This window comes from Podarcis tiliguerta (assembly GCF_965153285.1).
Source record: "Podarcis tiliguerta genome assembly, chromosome: 7".
Lineage (NCBI taxonomy): Eukaryota > Metazoa > Chordata > Lepidosauria > Squamata > Lacertidae > Podarcis > Podarcis tiliguerta.
The window spans coordinates 18,383,232-18,409,936 of NC_139540.1; the positions used below are offsets into that span (position 1 = coordinate 18,383,232).

The following is a 26,705-nucleotide window of genomic DNA, read 5'->3' on the forward strand; positions in this document are numbered from 1 at the left end:
GGGATAGGCAACTTAAGGCCCGGGGGCCAGATCCAGCCCAATCGACTTCTCAATCTGGCCCGTGGACTGTCCGGGAATCAGTGTGTTTTTCATGAGTAGAATATGTCCTTTTATTTAATATGCATCTCTGGGTTATTTGTGGGGCCTGCCTGGTGTTTTTACAAGAGTAGAATGTGTGTTTTTATTTAAAATGCATCTCTGGGTTATTTGTGGGGCATAGGAATTCACTCATATATATTTTTCAAAATATAGTCCAGCCCACCACACGGTCTGAGGGACAGTGGACCGGCCCACGGCTGAAAAAGGTTGCTGACCCCTGATCTAGGTTCTCACCAGCTCATGTTCATCAACTTTAGTTTCCTAACCTCCAGCAGCAGACTTAGAGGCCTGGAAATGGACTGACTCCTTAGCTAGAGACTCTGCAGCTTCAAATCTTGGTTGCTGCTGCACTCTGGGGTCATGACAAAAACAGCTTTAGGAACGCCATGAAGTCTTCTAGTTGGGAAGGGACATCCTGAGAGCTCTGGTGCATGGGCTTTCATGCCCATGTCTCTTTGGATCTTAAAAACAATGGAAGCTTGCAGGTTTTTTTTTAACAGAGAAAAATGTATTTTAAAGATGTTCATTCTTAGTACCAGTTTTTTTCACCCACTAAAATATTTCTGCAAAGTCTCTTTCTTGTAGAGCTTTGTTGTTGTTGTTGTTGTTGTTGTTGTTGTTGTTGTTGTTTTCATACTGATGGAATTATACAATCATTTGCAAAAGGAGCTGGTTTGTTAGTTGCTGAAACACAGATCTTTATAAAAAATGTTTTTTAGTGAAAATTGATCATTTTGCCTTATTAGAATTTCTGTGAGAGAAATTCGTTGTGACATTTTTGTAAATATTTAATATGGGAGATCAGATTGTTCTGGGATGGGCAAACATCTAACAGCTTTGTTTTCTGTGAAGATCTGGAAAATATGATTACCCCCAGATGTGTTTAAAAACAACACCAACACACAACAAAGACGTTAATGGAACTCTGCTTTTTTTCCCTTTGGGTTTTATTACGTAAAAAAAGACATTAAACAAAAATAATTAAATCAAAGACACCCAGAAATTCACATCATGTTCTGCCAGTTAAAATTAAAATGCATGAGTGCTTTACTCCATTCTATGTATTTCCACCAGGCTATCTCATTTTAATCCGTTTGAACAATGGATTTGCAGCATCTGTTTAGATACATGTTTTTATGAAAGAGTGTGTTGGCGCAGTATTTTAGCCACTTCATCCCAAACATTTATTTGGTAATATTGAAGCTTTAGGATTGGTCAAATCCTTAAAAAAAAAGCAAACAGCCTTTGAATATATAAAAGTATTTTTTGAATTTTGTGGGTGGTAATTATTCAGCACATGTTCAACCTACAATAGTACAACTTAAAATATGCACCTGTGAAAATCAAAGGCTGCTGAAGCATAGGCATGCCACTTTATTATATTATACTTTCAAATTGATCAGCGCAATGTAGGTACAAATAGGCTTTCCATATTCCTCAAAAAGTTGTTGAGCTTTCTTTGGGGGGGGGGGTCCACCACCACCGATCGCACTGATTCCACTCACACACAGGTACAAGATTCTTCATTCCCAGTTATACAAACAAGACACCACACACACATGGTCACCCAGACTGGAGGTTGGGGGGCAATTGCCTCTGGTGGCAGCAATTTGTATAATTTAGCTATGTGCTGTGTGAAGAAGTACTTCCTGATTCTCCCAACATTCAGTTTCCTTGGATGGCAACGAGTTCTATGGGAGATGGAGTAAAAGAAATTCTCTATCCACGTTCTCTATACCATGAGTCATTTTATACACTTCGCTTGTGTCTCCTCTTAATCCCATCTTCTGTAAACTTAAAAGCCCCAGATACTGTAAACTTGCTTCTTAGGGGAGCAATTTGGTTGCCCTTTTCTGGAACGTTTCCCAACAATATCCGTTTTCAGGTGACGTGATCAGAACTGTATACAATGTTCCAAATATAGTTGCACCATCTATTTGTATACTGGAACTATGGTATCATTAGTTTTGCTTTTGAATTCATTTCATAATGATCCCTAGCATAGAATTTGCCTTCTCCAAGGTTGCCACACACTAGGTCCACATCTTTATTAAGCTCTCTACTATGACCCCGATGTCTCATTCCTGGTTAGTCACCTTGAGTTCAGATCCCATGATTTTATATGTGAAATTAGGATTATTATTACTGTTTTGTTTCTGTATGTATCAGTTCACACTTGTTTCCATTGAATTGCATTTGCTATTTTGCTGCCCGTTAACTCAGCCTGCACAGGTCTTTTGGAGCTCTTCACAATCCCTTTTTGTTCTGATGACCCTGGACAATTTAGTATTGTCAGCAAACTTGGCCACCTCATTGCTCACCCCTAACTCTTGATTGTTGATGAACAGCTTTAAAAGCACAGTTCCCAATATTGATACTCTTTCTACATCCCTCCATTGGGAGAACTATTCATTTATTCCTACTTCCTGCTGCTGAACCAATTACTGATCCACAGTATAACATCTCTTTGTGTTCTATGACTGCTAAACTTACTTAAGAGTCTTTGGAGAGGCATGTGACATTAATTGTGTTAACTGGTGCCCATTGAGATATAAACAGCAGCTTCAGCACTTATTCTTGGAACCATGTTAGGGACAGAAAGAGTTAAACTTACTTTGTGGAACTGTTAATAATTATTATTATTATTATTATTATTATTATTATTATTATTATTATTTATTATTATTATTTATACCTCACCCATCTGGCTGGATTTCCCCAGCCACTCTGGGCAGCTTCCAACAAAACACTAAAATACAATAACCTATTAAACATTAAAAGCTTCCCTAAACAGGGCTGCCTTTAGAAGTCTTCTAAACGTTTGGTAGTTATTTTTCTCTTTGACATCTGGTAGGAGGTGTTCCACAGGGTGGGCGCCACTACCGAGAAGGCCCTCTGCCTGGTTCCCTGTAACCTGGCTTCTCGCAGTGAGGGAACCGCCAGAAGGCCCTCGGCGCTAGACCTCAGCGTCCGGGCTGAATGATGGAGGTGGAGATGCTCCTACAGGTATACTGGACCGAGGCCGTTTAGGGCTTAAAGGTCAGCACCAACACTTGTGCTCGGAATCGTACTGGGAGCCAGTGTAGGTCTTTCAAGACTGGTGTTATATGGTCTCGGTGGTCGCTCCCAGTCACCAGTCTAGCTGCCGCATTCTGGATTAATTGTAGTTTCCGGGTCACCTTCAAAGGTAGCCCCACATGGAGCGCATTGCAGTAGTCCAAGTGAGAGATAATCAGAGCATGCACCACTCTGGCGAGACAGTCTGCAGGCAGGTAGGGTCCAAGCCTGCGTACCAGATGGAGCTGATAAACAGCTGCCCTGGACACAGAATTGATCTGTGCCTCCATGGACAGCTGTGAGTCCAGAATGACTCCCAGTCTGCGCACCTGGTCCTTCAGGGGCACAGTTACCCCATACAGGACCAGGGAGTCCCCCACACCCACCCGCCTCCTGTCCCCCAAAAACAGTACTTCTGTCTTGTCAGGATTCAACCTCGATCTGTTAGCCATCATCCATCCTCCAACTGCCTCCAGACACTCACACAGGACCTTCACCGCCTTCACTGGTTCCAATTTGAAAGAGAGGTAGAGCTGGCTATAATCCACATACTGATGAACACCCAGCCCAAACCCCCTGGTGATCTCTCCCAGTGGCTGCATGTAGACCTGTTCAGGTTTACCTGAATTAGCAGTAAGCATTAGGACCATCAATGAGCAGGGATAGTTAACACCTACAGGGGAACTCACAAATCTTCCCTGCTACTGTCTGGCATCCTGGCATATAAAGGCTAGTGATGAAACCTAAACCAGTAGCTTTTATACAGGTCACCAAATATTAGCTGACCTTACCCCTTTATTGTAATTCACCAATTGGTCCATATATTTATTATCTCTCATATATATACATATATATATATATATATATATATATATATATATATATGAATGACATACTTTTTGCTATTAGATTTTGCTTGTTTGTTTTCATTTCTTGTTTGTCTTTTGGTTACCCCCTTTTCACTTTAAATGATTATTACAGTGGTACCTCGGGTTAAGTACTTAATTCGTTCCAGAGGTCCGTTCTTAAGCTGAAACTGTTCTTAACCTGAAGCACCACTTTAGCCAATGGGGCCTCCCGCTGCAGCCGCGCCGCTGGAGCACAATTTCTGTTCTTATCCTGAAGCAAAGTTCCTAACCTGAGGTACTATTTCTGGGTTAGCAGAGTCTGTAACCTGAAGCATCTGTAACCTGAAGCGTATGTAACCCGAGGTACCACTGTATAACAAATATATAACCCTTAACATTTTGAAATATGTATTGGTTTCAATGTTTCAATGTGTAGCTAATAACATGTTTTATTAGTAACTGATTATTTTATAATATACTTCATTTTTTTTTTTAAAAAAAAGAGAAAGATGTACCTGTAAAAGAAGAAGCATATTTGACTGGCATTCTTGGGCTGGTACTAGTCTCACTGTAGTCCCCTCCCCCCTTTACCCAGAGTTTGACGGTGGCACACTGCCTAAATCCTGGCTGATAAGCTTCAGGTTACTTGTTCAAGATCTGATATAGCCTTGAGTTCTGACATTGTGTAGGGGAGATGCTGTTTAGTAAAAGAAACTGGGTGTTCAAAACCTGTCTGCACACACACACACACACACACACACACACACAGGTCACTAGATTAGGACTTTTTGTTCTTAGTTAAATATCCATACTTCACGTTCTATACAAAGTGTCTATAAAAATGAACAACTACTATGCTAATTCCAATATAACATATTTGTTTCTGATGAGTTTGCATCAATCATAAAATTGTCTTATACACAGCTATAATTATATTGATTTACTTGCAGCTTGCTTGTCATGCATATGCCATTTCTTGTGTGAAAGATTTGTTGTGTTTGTTATATACAATAATACTGTGATCACAAATCACCAGTAATAGATCTTCCGTGTGCCTACACATATAAATACCCCGTTCTGTTCATTTTGGTTGAGTGGGCTTCCAAGGAACACTGTGGGATAGGGTTTACCTCTTCTTTTGACATTTGTTTTTGCATAAACTGGCACATAACTTTGAAGGAAATTGTTAGGCTTTTTTCTGCTTTTCACCATTGGTGCAACAGTCATTTCAAGTTGCATACTCTTCATATCTAGTACTAGTACTTAACACTCACAACCTGCTTCCCAGAGATACCTTTGAGAAAAACTATAAATAAAATCTACGGTCATTGATATAATATTAGATTCAACTTGTTCCAGAAGAAGTAACTGGGACAAAACCTGCTACCCTATCCATGTCTGTGGGTCCATTGTCTCCCCATGAAAAGGAAATCATGTAAACATGGGAAGTAATGCAAACATAGACCCCTTGGTGACAGTAACATTCAGTTAAGAAGTTGGCTCATTATGGGCTTTCCAGTGGTGACCCTGAGGCTCTGGAATTCCTGCCCATGGAAGTAGATTCTTCTGTAAGGTTGCATGCATGTCTTCAAGCACTGATTACACTGTAAGAAATAGTTCTTAGTTATGAATAGGATTTCATGATATCTCTGTGTGCATTTTAACTTCGATTTTTTAAAGGTATTATTCTTATTAGGTGACATGAGAAAAAGCAATGATAAAAATAAATATTTCCACAAATAAAATTATATCTGATAGGATCCTCTTCAGTAGAGTCACAGTTTCAGAACCTTTATCATTATTATAAAACTGTAACTCATTCTTGCTGAGTCAAAAAAATAATAATACTTGGCTTGACATGAGTTGTGGCAGAATTTGTATAAAATAGGACAGGACACCCTAGCTGTGCTCACCGATGTTCTGCTTTGTTGTTTGGTTTTATTTTTAAGATAATGGCATGCACATTTTCTATTAGATGCTCTCATGTCAGCTTGTTCTGATAACAGCCATCATTAAAATCCTTTTTAAGGAGATACCACGTGTCTTATGCATAGTCATACTTCCAACAAAGAAAAGTTCAACCAAGATTAACATAGCTCAGATGTGTGCATGTGTTTTTAACAGCCTTTCCCAGCCATTTCTGTGACCAGAATACTTTCTTGTCCAGACCTACCTGAAAATCACATTAAATAAAATCTGTACCTGGAGGATATATTAGTATAATGATGGGTTCACTGGTGCAACTTGGAGGTAATATTCCACCCACAATTTGATTATTGCCTGTGGTTCATACTCGGTTGAAATGTGATGGAATCGTGTTGGGATTCACTTGATATCATTTTTCTTTGATTCATTCGCAGCACCTTGTGGAGGCAACCTGACAGGCTCATCGGGTTTTATTCTTTCACCAAATTTCCCTCATCCTTATCCTCATAGCAGAGACTGTGACTGGACTATCACTGTTAATAATGACTATGTCATATCCTTAGCATTTATCAGGTAAGTGATTGGTTGACTCAAACCTGAAACAATGAACACATCCCTGGTCCCTGGGAATATTAACTGCTAAACGTACTCAATTGCATTCAGAGTTGCTCGTGATTTTAAAACATCTGGGCAATTTAAAAAGTCTTTATCTGGGCAACTATTCACTTACTAGCCACCAAAGGCTTGGGCTAATGCGATTGAATTTGCCAGGTGCCTAAAAGATAATAAGCTAACTCCAAGCAATTATCTCTAGAGAAGCAATCCATATCTAGCAAAAAAGGCCCTCCCACATGTACCCACTGGCCCAATATCTGAAGATGGGACACTGAGAGAAGAGCATCTAAGGAAGCTTTCAGTTGATTGACAGGCTCATATGGTAGAAAGAGATCTTTAAGATATGAGGCTATATTGCCAAGATGTACAATGCAGGTTATATTGTCAAGATGAAAAGGAGCTACTTGGTCATTTCTGGGTAGAATCTGTGTTGTCTCCAATTCTAAGAAATTAGAAAGACTTCACTGCGATAATCAACTCCAAACTATTGTACATAGCTGTTTCATGTTTGACTGTATCGTTTACATGGTATATGCATGGAATGTTTCTTGGAATGGGGATACATTGAGATATATTGATATTGTTTGTTATAAGTGTTTTCAGAAACTGAAATAGAAAGTTATAGAAAAAAAGATAAGAAGAAATGAGTACTTGCATGCTAGCTGGCAAATATCGTAGAACAACATGAAGCAGCCGCAATCCTCTCCTTTGACTGGACACTAACAATATAAGCGATAGTTTGTGAAAACGAATCCAATTATAAATCAATACTAAACACTTCTGTGATATTATGTTTTTCAAGATTTCTTTTAAGTAATTTAATGGATAGTACTGAAAATCTCTTATGTCTGATAGTACTTAGTATTGTGCTTGTTTTAAAATTCATTGGTGTTTGTGAGGCTTGTGTTATAAATTTATGTTGGCCCATGACCCAAGAAATATGCACCAAATGTAGTAACGAGAATAATTCGTTGAAGCACTTTTATCACTGAAAATGCTAATGTGGAAACGGGGGATAAGCAGGTGACACAATCAAGCTCATCTCAGAGTGTTATTGTGTTAGTGTTCTGCTTTTCATAGACATTTTGATAGCCGCTGGAAACACAATACTGGACTAAATGGGCCTTTGTTCTGATTCAGTAGGCCTCTTCTTCTGCTCTTATGTCAATTAAAGTTTTTTAATGGATAACATTGTCAATATGTAGACACAAAACTAAAACACTCGTGATCCAAGCTAATAGTTTTCCAGCTTTAATAGGCGATGTATGCATTACAGCTTTTATAGGAGATTAAAGGAAAATGTCATACCCATATTAACAACCCATTTTATAAGCCATATATTTACATAATAATAAGGCTCAGGTGAGAGATGCTCTCCTGGTTATTAAATAATGTTTGTTCAAATTCTCTACCACAATTCAGTACCTAAAATGATGTCACAGATTAAACAAATCAAATCTATTGTCAGTGCCGCATTTCTGACCTATAAAGGATAATAACATGGACAAGAGTATTTGTGAAAGTAAATGCAAACAAAAAGTTCAGAGCGAATCAGATATCGGGGGATAGGCAAACACAATGTTCAAAAGATGCACGGAATTATAGTAATCCGTAAGAAAATGTTTTACATGTGTATGTACTACCTATAATATTAGGCATTCTATCATACAAGAGAGGGATGCGGGTGGCGCTGTGGGTTAAAACACAGAGCCTAGGACTTGCCGATCAGAAGGTCGGTGGTTCGAATCCCCACGACGGGGTGAGCTCCCGTTGCTCGGTCCCTGTTCCTGCCAACCTAGCAGTTCGAAAACATGTCAAAGTGCAAGTAGATAAATAGGTACCGCTCCTGCGGGAAGGTAAACGGTGTTTCCGTGTGCTGCTCTGGTTCGCCAGAAGCGGCTTAGTGATGCTGGCCACATGACCCGGAAGCTGTACGCCGGCTCCCTCGGCCAGTAAAGCAAGATGAGTGCCACAACCCCAGAGTCGGTCACGACTGGACCTAATGGTCAGAGGTCCCTTTACCTTTTTATCATACAAGAAGGTACGATTCAACTTGGAAGAGCGCATCCACCAAAAGAAGTAAATTTGACCCCGAAAGTATTGCAACACTTCCTTATATGCGGTGGTTTTACCAGTTAGCAGGACATATTAGGATAATATTACTGGAAAAGGCATGTTCCATCTATCATATTTCTCTATCTGTCTTTTTCAGCTTCAGTATAGAACCAAACTATGACTTTCTTTATATCTATGATGGGCCAGACAGCAATAGTCCACTAATTGGAAGTTTTCAAGATAGCAAATTACCTGAGAGGATAGAAAGTAGTTCCAACTCCATGCACTTGGCTTTTCGGAGTGATGGATCAGTTAGTTTTACAGGTTTCCACTTGGAGTATAAAGGTAAGTGAATGTAACTGTATTGCAAATTTTGGACACTCTACTACTCAAGATTGTGCTGCTTTTTATATTCCTACACACACACACACAAAAGATTTGTATCAATTTGTTCATTTAGTCATTGGCATATCCTATTGATGTCATAATTTGTACTTTAGCAAAAAAGATTACATCTAGTTCTGTTTCACTGGACTACTGATATAGTCAGACAATATCATCAATGCACTGTTTTATGAAGTGTGTGAAACTATCAAAGATCATCAAGCAAAATCACAATCTAAGCGTTATATAGTTTAGAGAAACTCACATGGGTGCATTTGTATGGGGAAAAGACACATGAAGACAGATTTGTATTTGTAGGTAGAGAAATTCTTGTAACTAAAACTGCCTACTTCATCTTACTACAGCCAAACTGCGTGAGTCCTGCTTCGATCCTGGGAATATAATGAATGGCACAAGGCTTGGAATGGATTATAAACTGGGGTCAACAGTGACATATTATTGTGATGCTGGTTATGTTCTTCAAGGATACTCTACACTCACTTGTATTATGGGAGATGATGGGAGACCTGGATGGAACAGAGCCTTACCAAGCTGCCATGGTGAGTTTGGGGGCATGGAGTTAGGGGGATCAATCTAATTCCTGATTTGGAGGAAGAAGTATTTAATGTTTATATTTATTTTCATAACTTATGGTTCCCCCGACTTACTGGTGAATCTCAATCTGTGGGGCTGCATAAGACTGGGGAGCAACAGTGGGTGTCACCCCTGTGGCAGTGGGTATTTGGTACGCATCGCACAGCTGCAGGGGTAGGGTGGGTGTTCTCTCTACCCTGTGATCCAATTGGGGTTGGCGCTTCAGAATACTTCACTTTTGGGGTCTGATCCCAAGATTTAAAAGGAGGCCTCTGCCTGCTCTCACCTTTCATTGTCAATGCTTACCCACCCACCCAACCAACCACTCCTGTACTTTGTGTTGGTCGAAGTGGATTTCCTTGCTTGCAGAAATTCCACTAGCAGCTTTGCTATGGACAGTTGTATGTTGCTGTTTTCAGGCCGAGAATTTTATTTATTTATTTTACATACTCATGTTGGACTGGCTATTGTTTATTTTATTTTTAAAATTTGTATACTATCCTTTATTCGCTGGGTGGTTCACAAGATAAGAACACAAAAGGCATAATAAAAACAAGAACAAGAACAAAACAATAACCCTCACTCTCCCCCAAAAACACATTTAAAAGGGTATAGGGTATTAATCAGCCAAAGGCCTGGTTGAAGAGGAACATTTTTGTCTGGTGCCTCAAGGTGCCAGCTGAACCTCCATGGGAAAACATTCCAGAAATGGGAAGCCTCTGCTGAAAAGGCCTGTTCTCGTATTGCCATCCTCCAGACCTCTTGTGGAGGAGGCACACAGTGATTGCATATGACTATATATTTCCTACAATCACGTTTGAGCCATCTCCCAGTTTGTTTTCTCGCCCTAAATTCTGGGTTTATGAGGGCACAGAGCAGGCTCCATGATGTGGGAGAAAGCACTCAAGGGCGATGGTGTCAACAGCTTGAGCCGTTCAGATGTTCAACAGGAGTTCCAGTCATAATAGCCAGAAAATCCCCCAGAGACGTCTGGAAGCTTCATAGGTCATCCCACCACTGCAGAGGAGAAAAGATGCTGAAAGCCTAAATCTCAACAGAAAATGACCTGGCCATAAGGGACCAATGTCAATACCCCCCACATTCAGCTCGCCCTTTTCCTGCATAGTTGAGAAAACAAGGTCCAGAGTGTGGCCTGCCACATTTATTGGGCCAGTGACTTCTTGGGACATCCCCATGGTCAACATTGGCAGCCATGAAGTCCTGAGCCGCCCCAGAAACATTCGCCTCAGCATGGATGTTGAAGTACCCCAGAACCAAGAGTTTGGGAGTCCTTAACACGGCCTCCAAGACCAGCTCTGTCTCTGTCTTCTCGGTCAGAGAGACTGCTGGGCAGCGAGATGGGCAGTAAACAGAATCCCTAATCTGTCCTGATTGCACAATGTCAGGAAACACAGACTCTAGACTCCTCCCCCCAAAACATAATCTGGAGAGAAAGCCTGGAAAGGGAGAGGGAAAGAATACCTTTATGGTCTACATTGGTTTGACTGCTACACTCTGGAACAGTGGAAAACAAGTCTGCTCCATTTCGCATGAGACAGCTGTTCAGTTATTTGAAGATGGTTATCGTATCACCTCTCAGTCTTCTTTTCTCCAAGCTAAACATTCTCACTCCTTGAACCATTCCTTATAAGTCATGGTTTCCAGAACCTTTATCATCTTGATCAACCTCCTCTACATACGTTCTAGCTTGTCAATAGCCTTCTTAAACTGTTGTGCCCAGAACTGGACATAGTCTTTCTTTCTTTTCTTTGGCCATTGCTGTTCCAAGGGCAATCTGATGAAGGCAGAATAGATGTCAGGTAATGGGCAGGAGGCTTTGGCCTGGAGGAAAGGTGTATTATGGGCCAGATTAGCAACAACCACAGTTGTTGTTCAGCAGTATCTGGAGAACAGGTTTCCCATCCCTATACATTGTAACTTTGTGTGATTTGATGTCTATACAATAACCCCAAAGAGTCTTTACTTCATTTTCATATCCTAACATAAGTTTTTAACAAGATTCAATAAAATTTTACTTTCTTCTTTTTTAATTAAGCTAATGGAAGAGGGGGAAAAGCTATATACATTTCTCCAATGCCTCTCTGTATTAAGTGTGACTTGCCTTTGGCTAATATCCTTATTTCAAATGTCCTTGAAGCCTCTCTAATAATTGCAGGATGTGAACCAAGTCCACAATCTCACTCTCATATGAATGAATGCAAAGATTAACCAGGATAATAACTAAGCCATTTGGCATTTGATGATAGCTGTTAAAAGCAGAATATAATTAAGGTGTGCAGATTAAACTTTTCATATGACAATGGATAATAAGTAATGATTTTTGTCAACTTCAACAAGTGCATTTCCTTCTAACAATACTACCTAAGATTTACCTTTCATGTAACAAATATCTGTTGTTTACAAGATAGCACTTTATTGCTCAGTATTGTGGAAAACCCCATTTCATGCTGAGAAGGATCCAAATCATAATTACCATCCTATCTGAGACCAAGAGCAAAAGCTTTTTACATTTCCTCCTTAAAAACAAAACAGGAAACTACTATGTGTTACTTGCATGGGGGGGATCACCCATGTTAGACTAATGCTCACAGAAGGGTAATTCGTAATTCATTATACTTACAAATGCATACAGCACACGAGCACAATATATTCCACGATAAATTCATAAAGAGTATATCTTTTCAGTTTGCTTCCCAGAGCCTAAAGTGTCAATGTTGGGGCAAGGAATACCCTCAGGCTAAGCACTCGCTCCTTCAAGGAAAAAACAATGCCCGCTAGTGGAACGGGCTGTCCACTCATTGCCAGAACATGTGAACCATCTATGAACACTGCCTTTGTCTTTTCAGGATTCAGTCTCAGATTGTTGACTCTCATCCAATGCATTACTGACTCCTATACATCCATACCCGATTCAGATGGAATGGAAAGATAGAGTTGGGTGTCTTCCCCATATTGGTGACACCTAATAATAATAATAATAATAATAATTTATTATTTATTATTTATACCCAGCCCATCTGGCTGGGCTTCCCCAGCCACTCTGGGCGGCTTCCAAAAGAATATTAAAATACTGTGATACATCAAACATTAGAAGCTTCCCTAAACAGGGCTGCCTTCAGATGTCTTCTAAAAGTCTGGTAGTTGTTGTTCTCTTTGACATCTGGTGGGAGGGCGTTCCACAGGGCGGGCGCCACTACCAAGAAGGCCCTCTGCCTGGTTCCCTGTAACCTGGCTTCTCGCAGTGAGGGAACCGCCAGAAGGCCCTCGGTGCTGGACCTCAGTGTCCGGGTAGAACGATGGGGGTGGAGACGCTCCTTCAGGTATACTGGACCGAGGCCGTTTAGGGCTTTAAAGGTCAGCACCAACACTTTGAATTGTGCTCGGAAACGTACTGGGAGCCAATGTAGGTCTTTCAAGACTGGTGTTATATGGTCTCGGCGGCCGCTCCCAGTCACCAGTCTGGCTGCTGTGTTCTGGATTAGTTGTAGTTTCCGGGTCACCTTCAAAGGTAGCCCCACGTAGAGCGCATTGCAGTAGTCCAAGCGGGAGATAACCAGAGCGTGCACCACTCTGGCGAGGCAGTCTGCAGGCAGATAGGGTCTCAGCCTGCGTACCAGATGGAGCTGGTACACAGCTGCCCTGGACACGGATTTAACCTGTGCCTCCATGGACAGCTGTGAGTCCAGAATGACTCCCAGTCTGCGCACCTGGTCCTTCAGGGGCACAGTTACCTCATTCAGGACCAGGGAATCCTCCACACCTGCCCGCCTCCTGTCCCCCAGAAACAGTATGTCTGTCTTGTCAGGATTCAATCTCAATCTGTTAGCTGCCATCCATCCTCCAACCACCATAGAAGGGGGGGCATTTTCTTCTTTTTAAAAACCCATCTCTATAGGTTTGTTGGTTGTGAAATAATGGAATACCACACACAGAGTAGTGCACAGTAGGGGGTGTAAAGGTAAAGGACCCCTGGACACTTAAGTCTAGTCAAAGGCGGCTATGGGGTGTAGCACTTATCTCACTTTTCAAGCTGAAGGAGCCAGCATTTGTCCACAGACAGCTTTCTGAGTCATGTGGCCAACATGACTTCATGCTAAACTGTTTCTGGTGCAATGGGACACTGTGACAAGTGCCAGAGCGCACGGAAACACTGTTTACCTTCCCTCCACAGCAGTACCTGTTTATCTACTTGCACTAGTGTGCTTTTGAACTGCTAGGTTGGCAGGAGCTGGGACAGAGCAATGGGAGCTCACTAACGTCATGTGGATTAGAACCGCCGACCTTCTGATCAAGCAAACCCAAGAGGCTTAGTGGTTTAGACCACAGCACCACCTGTGTCCCAATACAGTAGGGGTGTAGAACGAGCCAGTGAGTCAAGCAACTATTTCCACACTTTCATAGTCTTGTGTAAAATGTAAATCTTACCTCTTCCCTTAGATATGTGACAGGTTGAATTGACAAGTGTGCCCATACTAAATCATTAGTAGGCTTTTCAGCCCAATCTACATTGGCCATTTTGGGTTTGAAGTCAGCTTGTTTTGAAAGTATCCCTAGTTAGTGTTAAATCACAATTCCTGGTTTGGTTGAAATGACAAGCATCAACTAAAAGTGGAAATTGGAGAAGGCTAGGCTTATTCATGTAGTACAAAACCACATTTTAGCGGTATGCCTAGGTGTGTCTGGTTCTCAACCCCTTCTCATCTCTTGAAGTGTGCCTTTAATCTTTGCTTCTTTAACAGAAATGACCGTATATATTGCATTTTGAGACTGACTGAATAGTGCTATTAGGTGACCAGTGAAGTTATTCTGCTGCAATTATTTGATTTGCATCTTTAGATCATAACAGAATGTAATATTATACATGTTGTGACTCATTAACATTGGCAGAACTTTCCTGTGGTACTTAGATATAGCATAAGCTTGTGTGAAATAAGCATTATGCTAAAATACCTCTGAGCTCAATTTTACTTGAAATGGATACTTACAGATGAGATTGAGTCTCCAGATAATGTAATTAAATCTTTAATAATGCTCAACATTATTGCAAATTCCATATGTAATTTGACACTTAGTTTCACTGCTGATAGGTTTTGCTGAAGAAATAGAACAGAATTTGCATATAAGATTTACCTCATTTGAGAATTAATGCTTTTGTGAAAAGATATTTCTTTCCACACTTTCTTCCTCATTTTACATGCCAAAGAAAAGCGCTTTGAATGTACTAAATGCTAAACCAGAACTTTTCATTCAATGTTTGTTTAGTTTTAAGGGGGAGGGGTACACAAGAGCTTAGGGCTGTATCTAAGATTAGTCATACTCAGAGGAGAACCATTGAAATGAATGGACCTTAATTATTTCCTCTAATTTTAATTGTCTGCTGCTCTGAGTATGACTAGCATTAGATACAATATTTAGTCTTGTACACACCAGAATTTGAACTGTGAATCCATTGACTTCTGTTGTGATTTTTAAGCGACCATACATTGCACTGGTACATGTATAATATGCTTGAGTGTTCCAATGTTGTATAGCAATAAAATATCCAAAAATGGTTCTACTAAATCATCAGATTTGGAAATGGTAGCACAGGCCACCCATACGAACACAAAAAGAGCCTGGTATATCAGCCCCAAGGCCTAACTCATCTAGTATTCAGTTCTCAGGGATCAATCAGATATTAGAAATTTCAGCTCCCGTCGTCCGAGCTGATATGGCTCATTTTCCTTTGAGCCCAGCAGAGCATTAAACAACAAAGTCCACAACGGAAGGATGAGGCAGGTATGGTGCTACATTGCTATGCTTTATTACTAAGCTATGTGGAGAGCAAAGAAATATACATGTTCTCTCTATGAGAAGCAGAGAGCAACTGAACAAAGAAATGAAAGAACAAAGGAAACAGGAAACCAGTAAACGTCACATCCCGTCTCCCTTTCCCGTGAGAATCCAACAGTTACCATGATTTCAGCTGCCACTTATGCTGAAAGAGGATAGGACTATACCAGCATGGATCATGTGGGCAACTGATATAATGCCCTGCTTTTTGAGTTTCCTGTAGGTATCTGATGTTAGTTTCTGTTTCCTCACTGAGCAGCTGCTTGCATTCCGCAGTCCAGATATTCTGCCCACACCCCTGTTGGCTGGGCGTTTTATTTTAATTTGTGGTTTTTGTTTTAGTGCATGACTCGCAAGCATTAGGGATTATTTCAACCAGATATGCTAATTGTTGTATAGATTAGTTTCTCAGAACTGCTAGTCTTTGTCAAATTTTCGTGCTCTGGCAAAAACATAATTATTATCACAGTTTTGAATGGATTTTGCATTACAGATAGTGGAATAAAATTTAATACACATAAATTCGCTGGCATCTTGTACAATTAATTAGAGGGCATTTGATAAGCTAAGCCCCGCAACTGTCTTGTGTAGAGCCAGCTGCACTTCTGAAAGTGTCTTGGGGGACACAGAAGGCAATTAAGAATACATCTTTCCATAATAGCTAGTTAATGGTTTCTGATTTTATAGCAGTATATAAATATTTATATATACAGAGAGAGAGAGAGCACAGTATCGGTATTTTTTGATATGCTTAAGTTTGCACAGTAAAAAGATTGGCCCAAAAGGCCAGTCACTTTTTTCCTATTAAAGAGGAGGGGGAAATCCAAGTGGTTGACATAAGATTCATAATAGAAGGACATAAAGATTCTTCTTCCTCTCTCAAAGCACTAGAACTCGTGGAAGATTCAGGACAGATAAAATAAATACTTCTTTAGTGCTTACTTAAACTATGGCTATGATGGCCACAAACTTTGGATGACTTTAAACAAGGATTAAGCAAATTCATGGTGGGTGACTCCAGCGGTGGAGCAAACTGATCAGGCGCCTGGGGTGGCGCAGGATGCTCCTTGGGGCCTCCGAGGTGTCTGTCTGCTTCCTCCTACTCAGCCACCCTACAGACGAGGGGCGGAGGCAGTGGGAGGACTGTTTGGGGCAGCACGGAGGCTGTGCGCGCCCTAGCCACTGCGTCACTCCCAGGAGAGACGGGTGGTTTGGGTGGCATTTTGTCACTCCCCTCAGTGGTGACACCTGGGGTGGCTCGCACCCACCGCACCCCCCTTCTTCAGCCCCGGGTAACTCTACCTGTCAGGGGACTGCCATCGGAAAAGGGGAGGGAGGGAGGGGGATACAGAGAGAGTCCAACGCTTCTGAGGAGCAGCTCCTCATCCAGCGGTGGGGAAAGCCATGCCTCCAGTGGAGAAGAAAGGGAAGGGGGCAGCCAAGCAAAGGGAGGGCTCAAAGATGCTGTTGAGAGCCCAAGCGCCTCATCTAGTCCAGCTGGCCAGGAGGCACACCTGCCGTTTCCGTCGCCCAGCTTGCACAGAGGGGTGAAACGTAAGGAGGGCAGGCAGAGATTTGGGGTGTCTAAGTTCTTATGTTGGGGGAGAAACTGGAAGGGGCCACTCCTGGAATCGGCAAGTGACTAAGATGGACATGAACTTTGTGGCTATGCGCTGTAAATAGTTTGCACCAATAAAACCTGTAAAAGACAGGTCGGAGTCCTGCCTGGTTACTCACGAGCAACCACCACCAGCACCTGACACTACCCATAGCTGAAAGCAGTATACTCCTGAGTGCAAGTTGGTGGAAACCACGGGAGGAGGGAATGGTCTTGTACTCATGCCCTGCTTGTACATTTCCCATGGGCAGTTGGTTGGTCTCTATGAGAACAAGATGCTGGACCAGATCTTTTTCTTCTAGGGAACAAATTATCCCACTGGGACATGTTTTACCACCAATTCTCACTGATTTTTATGGGACATTATAGCCACTAGGAGAATTAATTAGTGAAAATTGCTGCTAAAGCATGCCCCTTGGGAGGATTTATTTTGTCAGGTCTGGGAAAAATATTAGGCCAAGCATCTGGAGTCATCCCTTCCCCCCATTTTTCTTTCCCATTAACACGTTTTAGCCACAAAGCAGCACCAGTGGAATTGCAACAATTATAAAGTTTTATTCATTTGGAAAGCAAGTGAGGGGGGGGGGAGTGCAATAAAATTGTGCTAAGCATTTGTATTTGTATTTAATAAATTTATATCCTGCTTTTCCTCCCAAAGGAGTCCAGGGTGACAAACGTACAAAATATAAAACAACATTTTAAAACAATCTCAATGCATATGCAGACTAAAGTACATTTACATTGCCAGACCCTCCAAGTGTCCCTATTTTCCATGAACTGATTTAGAGAAGCTGCCCAGGTTTCTGATTTGATCCCAGAATGTCCCACTTGTCCTTAGGATGTCCTTATTTTCACTGGAGAAATGTTGTAGCGTATGGAGGTATTTAATTGTGTCTCTGTGTGTGTGAGTGCTAGAAGTTGCCCAGAGTGGCTAGGGCAACTCAGTAAGATATGTGGGGTATAAATAGTAAAATTATCATTATGGAATGGGACATCCCTATTTCCATCAGAGAAATGTTGTGGGGTATGCATTGCCTATTTTATTTTTTCAGTACCATATTGTTAAAATACATTGCATCGTTACTTCCTAGCACCTTGTGGAAGTCGTTCTACAGGCTCCGAAGGCACAGTTTTATCCCCAAACTACCCTAAAAACTACAGCATAGGACATAACTGCATTTACTCCATTGCTGTCCCAAAGGAATTTGGTGAGTAATATGTCTTTAATTTGTGTTTTACTTGTTAGTTTTACAATTATTGCTCTCCTAGCTTTACACGGACATTGTAATTATTATATCTGGCAATCTCAGTTTAGCATCAATAACTGCATATTGGAAAAAATATGGGGATGCTTTCATAAAAGATGCTATGATCTGTTTATCCAATTATTTTAATTACAAATGTTTTGATGGATGTGTGTCTCACTCAGAAATGTTACATTGGTTGCTTAAACTTTATTATTGCAAGCAGGTGGCACAACTTTAGGCGCGTCCATATGACATGTGATCGCTGGTGTGCAGGGCCTTTTGGACCCAGAAGAGGGAATAATGGGGCCGTAACAGGGACATAAGGGGACATAAAGAGGGGCGCCAGTTGGGAACCGCTGATAAAATCTTGAATATCATCATATATTTCCTAATAGTGAAGAAGTGTAGCAGTGCTTGATTGTCATGCACATTGGAATGTATGGAAGACATCAGCTAGGTGAACAGTTCATTGAGTGTGTGAAATACATTTTCCATATATTGAGGGAAATCATCTGCTGAGGAACAGGAAGATCCATCTAATTTTATGATAAGGATGTTTATGGCTTACAGCCAGGCATGCAGTAGGTTTGTAAATAGGTTGAAATGGCTGTGTTTTAGACTGCTGTCTGCTTCATTGGCCACAGAATTGATGTAAAATGTATGGCTGTGTTTTGCCACGGACTGAGCGATCATTTATATTTCTTGCAATAATTTATATTTCTCGATATTGCTAACGTACCAAAGACCACTTTTGGAATTGATGATTTCCTCCACAGATGTTTACATTTATTTCAATAATTTATAACTCCCCACCATGCTAATGTATTAAAGGCCAGGAATTAATGCTTTCTTGAACAGATGTTTTTAGCCTATTTATCATGGGTGGCACATAATAGTTTTCCTGGCATTTTTTTTGTTCTGTTTCATAGACTACCAAGATTACCCACATGTATATAACAAATAACAACTGCGATGCTGTACAGAAATGTCATGAAGTGATCCCCACTGAACATAGTGGCTTGTATCTAAGCAGATGTGCAAATGAGTATACTGTATGATATTTAATCTACAATCCTATAGCCACTTTCCTGGGAGTAAGGTTCATTCGAATCAACGTAATTTGATTACTCAGAAGTCACATTATTAACCTTTGCAAAACTAAGTTTAAGATTACAGGCCATTCTTGTGAAATCAGGACCACTAGGCAAATTCAGCATTAGGATTTGACACAATATTCAGAAGATAGCAACTGAAAGGTGTTAAGACTGTATGAGATGGGAGGGCGGGGAGATGTTTTAATATCAAAACCAGTGTTGACACTATGGTTAGGCAGCCTTACAAGGTTTGACTAAAACAATTTGCTGGGTGTTATCTGGAAAGTGCAACAAGATCCAAGTTAGTTAAAGACGGTCTTAAATTGTTCAAGGTTTCTGATCCACTTCACTTATTGCTGAGTTGCTATGAATTGGACTCTTGCTGCCGCTAGCCAGTAGAAAATATTCCCATTTATATATTATTGTTTGGCCTGAAGCTATTAGATTATCTATGCACATTTGAAGAGGTAAGCAAAAATATGATCCAATTTATTTATTTGAAGCGTTTTGCCCCACTCTCCCAGGCTCACATGAGATTAATATAAATGGAGAAGCCCACCTACTAGTCAACAATCTAAAAGATACAACAAAATGGGGAAATGGGTGAAGAGGGAAGAAGAAAATTAGCCTGTGTTATATACAGAACAATCAATTAAAAACTTTGGGTGTTTTGTTTTTTTTAATGGAGCAACTGAATATGATCACAGGCCCATAACATGGATCTGATTTGGAATGACTTTAACAAAGTGTCTCTGTGTGTTCTTTTTCTACCTGTTATATGTATCTGGCATTATAAAATTTTGTTCCAATCAAAACTGACTTACTGCAGAGTGTTGGAGGAAGTGATCCTTGAAATCTCTTCCAACTCCATAATTCTGTAAAATTTTGAAATGGTACAGCTCTTTTCACTTTCGTGGTTGTGGCTTATTTCACAATCTTAAGTTAGCTTCTACCTAGAAGGACTCAAATGTGACTCCGCCATGCAGTAAATTAGTATTATATTTCTATTTTCCAAGCCAGTGTGGCCTTTACTGTAAGTGTTTATTTCTAAAGCTGTGTGGGGTCACAAGCTATTTAACATGGCCTCCAAAAATGAAAAGTCAGCACTTCAAAGTTGTGCTTGTTGTTGAAAAACAAACAAATTTGGGTATCTCAAAGACACAACCCTAATCAATAGCAACTTGTGTGTTTATTAAAGCATTTATATACAAAGTGCCACTCAGGGTGGCTAACATCATTTATAAATTACAGTTTTGTAAAAGCACAACTCAAAAACCGGCAACAATGATATACAAATCAAATGCAAAACAAAACATAAACAGATAATAATAATAATTTAATTATTAGGCTAATGAACATTTCATGGAGTAGGAATAAAAGCAATTTTACATTCAGGTATTCAACTTTTCATGGCTGACTCTGTGAAAAAAATCACAGCAGTGTAGCCCTTTTTCAATGTTTCATTATTCTGTCATGCAGAATCACAGCTTCAATATTTCATGCTATGACGGGTTTAAGCTAGAAGATAAATGATTCACAAAAGCACACAGCATGCTATAGGCAGAATCTTCTGTAAACATGGAAGACTCATCATCTTTGACACTTTCCCACTGATACTGCAGAAGGGCACAATGATCACTAATTGTTTAACACTGTGGTCCTCCACTGATTAAAATTACTATGCTGTTGCTTAATTTTAATCTCTCTCTCTCTCTCTCTCTCTTTTGCTGAGTCACTAGTTGTAATTGATGTTTAGCAATGCAACATGCAAGGGGAAGCCCATGGAAATTAGCAGAAGATTTGATGGCTCTGTATTCAGCTCACTCCTTTGTAGCTTAATAATGATCCTGTGTCTTCTGCTTACCAGCTGATTTTGGCCTCAATCCTATCTACTTGCACACTCACTCCTGAACTGACAGAGATGGGCACCTGGCATTATTTAGAATTTTGTTTCTGACAGGTGTTTGGGTTTACCCTCTTAACACACCGATTACTTATATCTTTTATGCCACTGGAGCATGGCTGGGAGCCAATGTGACAGGTTTAGCTTTCCCCCCTATCTATCTGCCCTACTCACCTTGGAATTCTGAAATGCTGCTTTAAGTATGAATCCCCAGAGCAATAAAGTGAGGTCAGAGCTGTGCCTTCTAGCTGCCCTTGTGGGATATTTAATATTTTGTGAACCCATGCAGTAGGTGGGTAGGATTTGGGGAATTAGATGTGTGTGCTGTGATACAACTGTACGTTCTGCAATTTCATTTAAGCCATGAAACTTTTTCTATATTACACACACACACACACACACACACACACACACACCAAAACAACAACATGGCAATTTATTGTTTAGTATATATCAGGAAGTACGCGGATGGCGCTGTGGGTTAAACCTCAGAGCCTAGGGCTTGCCGATCAAAAGGTTGGTGGTTCGAATCCCTGCGATGGGGTGAGCTCCCGTTGCTTGGTCCCTGCTCCTGCCAACCTAGCAGTTCGAAAGCACATCAAAGTGCAAGTAGGTAAATAGGTACCACTCCGGCGGGAAAGTAAACGGCGTTTCCGTGTGCTGCTCTGGTTTGCCGGAAGCGGCTTAGTCATGCTGGCCACATGAAGGAAAGCTGTTTGCGGACAAACGCTGGCTCCCTCGGCTTATAGGGAGTCGGTCACGACTGGACCTAATGGTCAGGGGTCCCTTTACCCTTTACCTTTATATATCAGAAAAAAACCCTTGACAATCCATGTGTTCTCTTTCCCTTCGATACCATGTCTGCGCCCATTTCCCATCCCTACTCCATTCTGTTATTGGCATCATTCACGCTTAAAGTCTGCTCATAGATGCTCACATATAGACACCTTCAAGCACAATTTATACCTCCTGTCCATCCACACATAATGCTTATTCATTCACAGAACACATGACCCATTCACACATACACACACTCAAGACTCAATAGTCATCATTATTGTGGTTACCCTCCCAACTATCAAAATGTTACCACTGCAGAACTTTCACAACGTTTAGATTACAATACTAACCAACAAAGCCAGATTGACAAGCTGCTATGGAAGATGACTAACCTTGGTTGAGCATTTGGAGGATTCTTGATCTCCGGTATCCCCGTTCTACTTTGTTACATGGACAGCATGCTTAAACGGGTGCTATTGGTTGAATGTGATATCATATGCGGTGTTTTAGATAGATATAGTGATTTGTTTTAGGACGCTGAGTTGCATTGTTCAGTGGGAAGGTGAGCATGGACGATTAAAAGTCTTAAGTTTCTGTCTCCATGCCATTTTGATATTCTTTTTTTAAAAAAATCATTTTGGTATTCTTGCATGATTTTTAGACATTAAACCATTTGGTTTTGTTGACAATGTTCACTCCTGATTGATTCCAACATGACAATCTCTTACCTACATGTGTCATATTGTCTTAAGTACCTATTCCTAGAGCCACACATATTGTGATCATGACATATTTGAGATTTCCCATAGGAATCACTGTTTTAATAATAATAATAATAATAATAATAATAATAATAATAATAATAAATCTGCAGCCACTCTCATTTTTTCACATTTGAACTATTTCATCATGCATTTTTAAGCAATTTTGAAAGTAACATAAAAAAGAATTGTATAGGAGTAACACTGACAGGCCACTAACAATTTGTTGGTGAATGGTCCATAAAAGATTGACTATTGCAAAGTCCCCCCCCCCCCAAAAAAAGCAAGCACAAAATCTGTTCTGCCAGCTGAGCAAAAGCAACCAAACAATGTTGTCAACACACATTATCTCTTTTAGAGTGTTCACTGAGTGTGGAATCTACAGACAGTTTAAAAGCCATGTCATTCCACAGTTACTTCGGCAATGTCACTTTTGCTTTAAAATGCATTTTGCATTTCAAAAATTATGAAGATTTATCTTGTAGTGGCAGAAAAGTGTTATCTCAGAGGCTTAAATTATGAGAGACAAGTTCTCTCAACTGAACTGGATGCTAACAGAATGATATTGGAGGTCGGGGGGAAGGTGAACTTTACCAGTAGGCCAAGCTAAGGTTGCATTACATATTGGAGAAGTGTGGGGTTGTGTATCCAGGTGCGTCTTCAGTTCAGCAAGATCACAGGGGAAAGGAGGATGTGCTAAAATAAAGCAGCATCAGGGATGTGAGGAGCATCATGGGGACATTTGAGACCTGGACAGCCAGCAGCCTATTGCATCTCAGGTAGCCAAGTCTCAAGTATGAGGACAGGAACTTATTTTAAAAGTGGTAAAAATGGAATGGAATGGAGATCATGCCTGATGTTTGAAGCTGTGAAGTTGGAAGATCTGATACTTGGGATGTAGAAGAAAGAAATGTTTTGTTTTGTTTTGTTTTTCACATGAGCCTGCCTATTCATTGAAGTGATTTGGGCAAAGCATTCTCTGCATAGCCACACTTTCTGAGGTGTCTTGCCTTTGAAATATTCTCCCCCAGGGAGACTTACCTGGAAACGACTTTACTGCCTTTCTGCACCTATCTATTTCCTTAGCTCTTTTAATTTTTTTTAAAAAAAACTATTCTCTTGTTATGTGCTTGGACCTTTTGCTACTTTAGGGCATGATTCTACAGTCCCATTGAGTTTACTGGGGCCATAGCTGTCAACCGTCCCTTATTTGACAGGAAAGTCCCTTATCCCAGCGCCGTGTCCCGTTGCTGTCCCTTATTGATGATGCCCCTTAAATTTCCCGGGTTTCAAAGGAAGCAGCTCCTCTCCCTCCCTCCCTGCCGGCCAGGGAGGAGAGAGGCTCCAACTGTGTTGCTTGGTTGCGTTGCTCACCCAATAAGGAGTCTAAGAACGACTGGGGGGTGGAGCTTGCATGCCTTGTGCCGATCAAATCGGCCACGTTGCCTGGGGACTGGCCTTTGCTCAGTGCTTCCCAGCGGAGAGGTGATGGTGGTTTTCCTTGCTGCATCCCCTTTGCCAGGTTGCTGCACTGTGGGAACCACCGCCTGAGGCTTCGTTTGGCTACTGGCTGGGCTTTCTGCCTTTGGCTTGGAGGGGCTTAGAAGTCGAACATACCTGTGCTCTGAAAATCCCTTATTTTGGCTGCTGATCCCTTATTTCCGAGGCTGCTGGTCCCTTATTTTCAAATCTGTAAGTTGGCAGCTATGACTGGGGCTAACCTTGAGGTCTAAGTGTGTATAAAGGATTGCAGCCTTACAAAGCAAGCCTATTGTTGGGCCAGGGTTCTGAAGCTGTGAACCTTCCAAAGCTCATTGAATATAGGCGGCAGCCATTTTAGGCTTGTCCAATTGACACATGACTGTTGATTCACGGGGAATTTGGGACGTGGAAGACAGCAGAACAGGGGTGGAACTGGGCAGACCGGGGACAGGGGGGCACTTATACGCACTCTGCTGACACATGTAGGGGCTGCCTGTATCTAGGAGAGCCTACCCTATCTACTTAAAAAAACCCAAAACCAAAAAACCCACACAGTTTTCTCCCATTGTTTTCAGTGGGATGTCATGCTGAAATATATCTGCACCATGATGTAAGTTCCAGTCCTTATTTATGGGGCCTTGGTATGTCACTGGTCACTGCAGTTCTGCTGCAGCTTTAAGTGGTAGAAAAACTTTTGTGTATTTTAAGTAAAGAAAACCTTATGCTGCTTTGGTGTCCTGAAGATAATTTCATGATCCCTGAAAATAGACAATGTGCCTTTTTTCTGAAATGATTACCAATATTCACTCACACTCTTTCACACACAAATGCTGAAATAGGCTGGGTCATATAACCTGGCCCCGCAGCACTAATATTTTCCCCCTAGCTCCTGCAAGGTTTTGTGCATCTGGTCATCAGTAGTAATTCTGAGACAAAAAGCAACATCAGGATAATTGCTGAGTCTAAGAGAAATACTGTCATTGCTGAGACTAAGAAAGCAACAGTACCTAGATCCCTAGCCAGCAAGTATCTGACAGATCACAAAACAAATTGGTGTTTTTTCCACCCACATATTCAGTTAGATTCTTCAAACTCCACGGAGGCTCCTTCTCAGCATATCAGTTAGTGAAGATGCATAGCAGAATTAATTGCAAACAATTGAATGAATATCTCATGATCAGAGAAGGGAATGAGAACTTTGTATTTGTGTTTCCCTCCCAGCTTTCTGAGTTGCACTTCCATCAAGGGCTGTGTCTATTTCGGAAGCATCCAGGTGATTAAAAACCCCATGCACCATTTAAAGGAATATTTTAGTCAGGGTTGTTCATTTGTTTTTGTTTGGCACCTTCTAAACAATGTTTATTTATTACAAAATTCATATCAACAGTTTAAGGCTGCAACCTTAGAGTTCTGAGAGGAGTCATGGGATTGTGTGGATCTAGTAAAGGTAAAGGGACCCCTGACCATTAGGTCCAGTAGTGATCGACTCTGGGGTTGCAGCGCTCATCTCGCTTTATTGGCCGAGGGAGCCAGCGTACAGCTTCCGGGTCATGTGGCCAGCGTGACTAAGCCACTTCTGGCAAACCAGAGCAGCGCACCGAAACACCTTTTACCTTCTCGCCAGAGTGGTACCTATTTATCTACTTGTACTTTGACGTGCTTTTGAACTGCTAGATTGGCAGGAGCAGGGACCGAGTAATGGGAGCTCACCCCGTTGCGGGGATTCGAACCGCTGACATTCTGATTAGCAAGTCCTAGGCTCTGTGGTTTAACCCACAGCACCACCCACGTCCCTTTGTGTGGATCTACTTCTCCATAAATCAAGAGGGAGGTCCACCCTTGGAGAAAGAGGCCCAATCACGAGGTCCAATCCACCTGAGATGGAGAGGGTGCCCTGAGATGGAGAGGGTAAAAAGGAGGTGTGTTGGGGAGTGGATCCAGGCTTTGGTTCATATGGGTTGGCTACCACCATTCCTTCCTTTCTCTGTAGAAAAGACTCTGTTCTGCACAACATATTATAGTAGATTTATTTATGTTCTGAACATCAGAAGCAAGTTGCCTTACATATATCAGTTTACATACCTAGGGAAACAATGTGATAGCTGTTCCCCATTTTTTTAAACACAAAAATCAGTAACCTTTGCTTTTTAATAAGCAAATGTACCTGTTCTCCATGGACTGCAGATTTGCTGGACTTGTGGGCCATGTAAAGCGAAGCAATCCACAGGAGGGAATAAGTTATGTTGATAAACAACAATTCTTTGCCACATTATACTTTTATCCAGGAGCCTATCTGAGAAAACCAAGGACATTTTTGCTATAAAGTGTGTTGACTGGCGCATTGGAAACTCCTATATATGAATACCCTTAGAGTTTTTTAGAATTCAGT

The 26,705-nt window shown here is 41.1% G+C and overlaps 1 protein-coding gene across 4 annotated transcripts in view; it reads left to right on the forward strand.

The window, feature by feature from the left end:
* CSMD3 (CUB and Sushi multiple domains 3) overlaps positions 1–26,705 on the forward strand; it is a 568,382-nt gene that overhangs the window by 413,044 nt on the left and 128,633 nt on the right. For all 4 annotated transcript variants that reach the window (XR_014513736.1, XM_083450329.1, XM_083450330.1 and 1 more), the window contains 4 exons: positions 6,365–6,503; positions 8,758–8,945; positions 9,350–9,544; positions 18,141–18,257. Coding sequence is in view for 3 of the 4 variants with exons in the window: in XM_083450329.1 (XP_083306455.1) it covers positions 6,365–6,503; positions 8,758–8,945; positions 9,350–9,544; positions 18,141–18,257 (639 nt within the window). In the remaining variant the exon portion in view is untranslated. The remainder of the gene's footprint in view (positions 1–6,364; positions 6,504–8,757; positions 8,946–9,349; positions 9,545–18,140; positions 18,258–26,705) is intronic.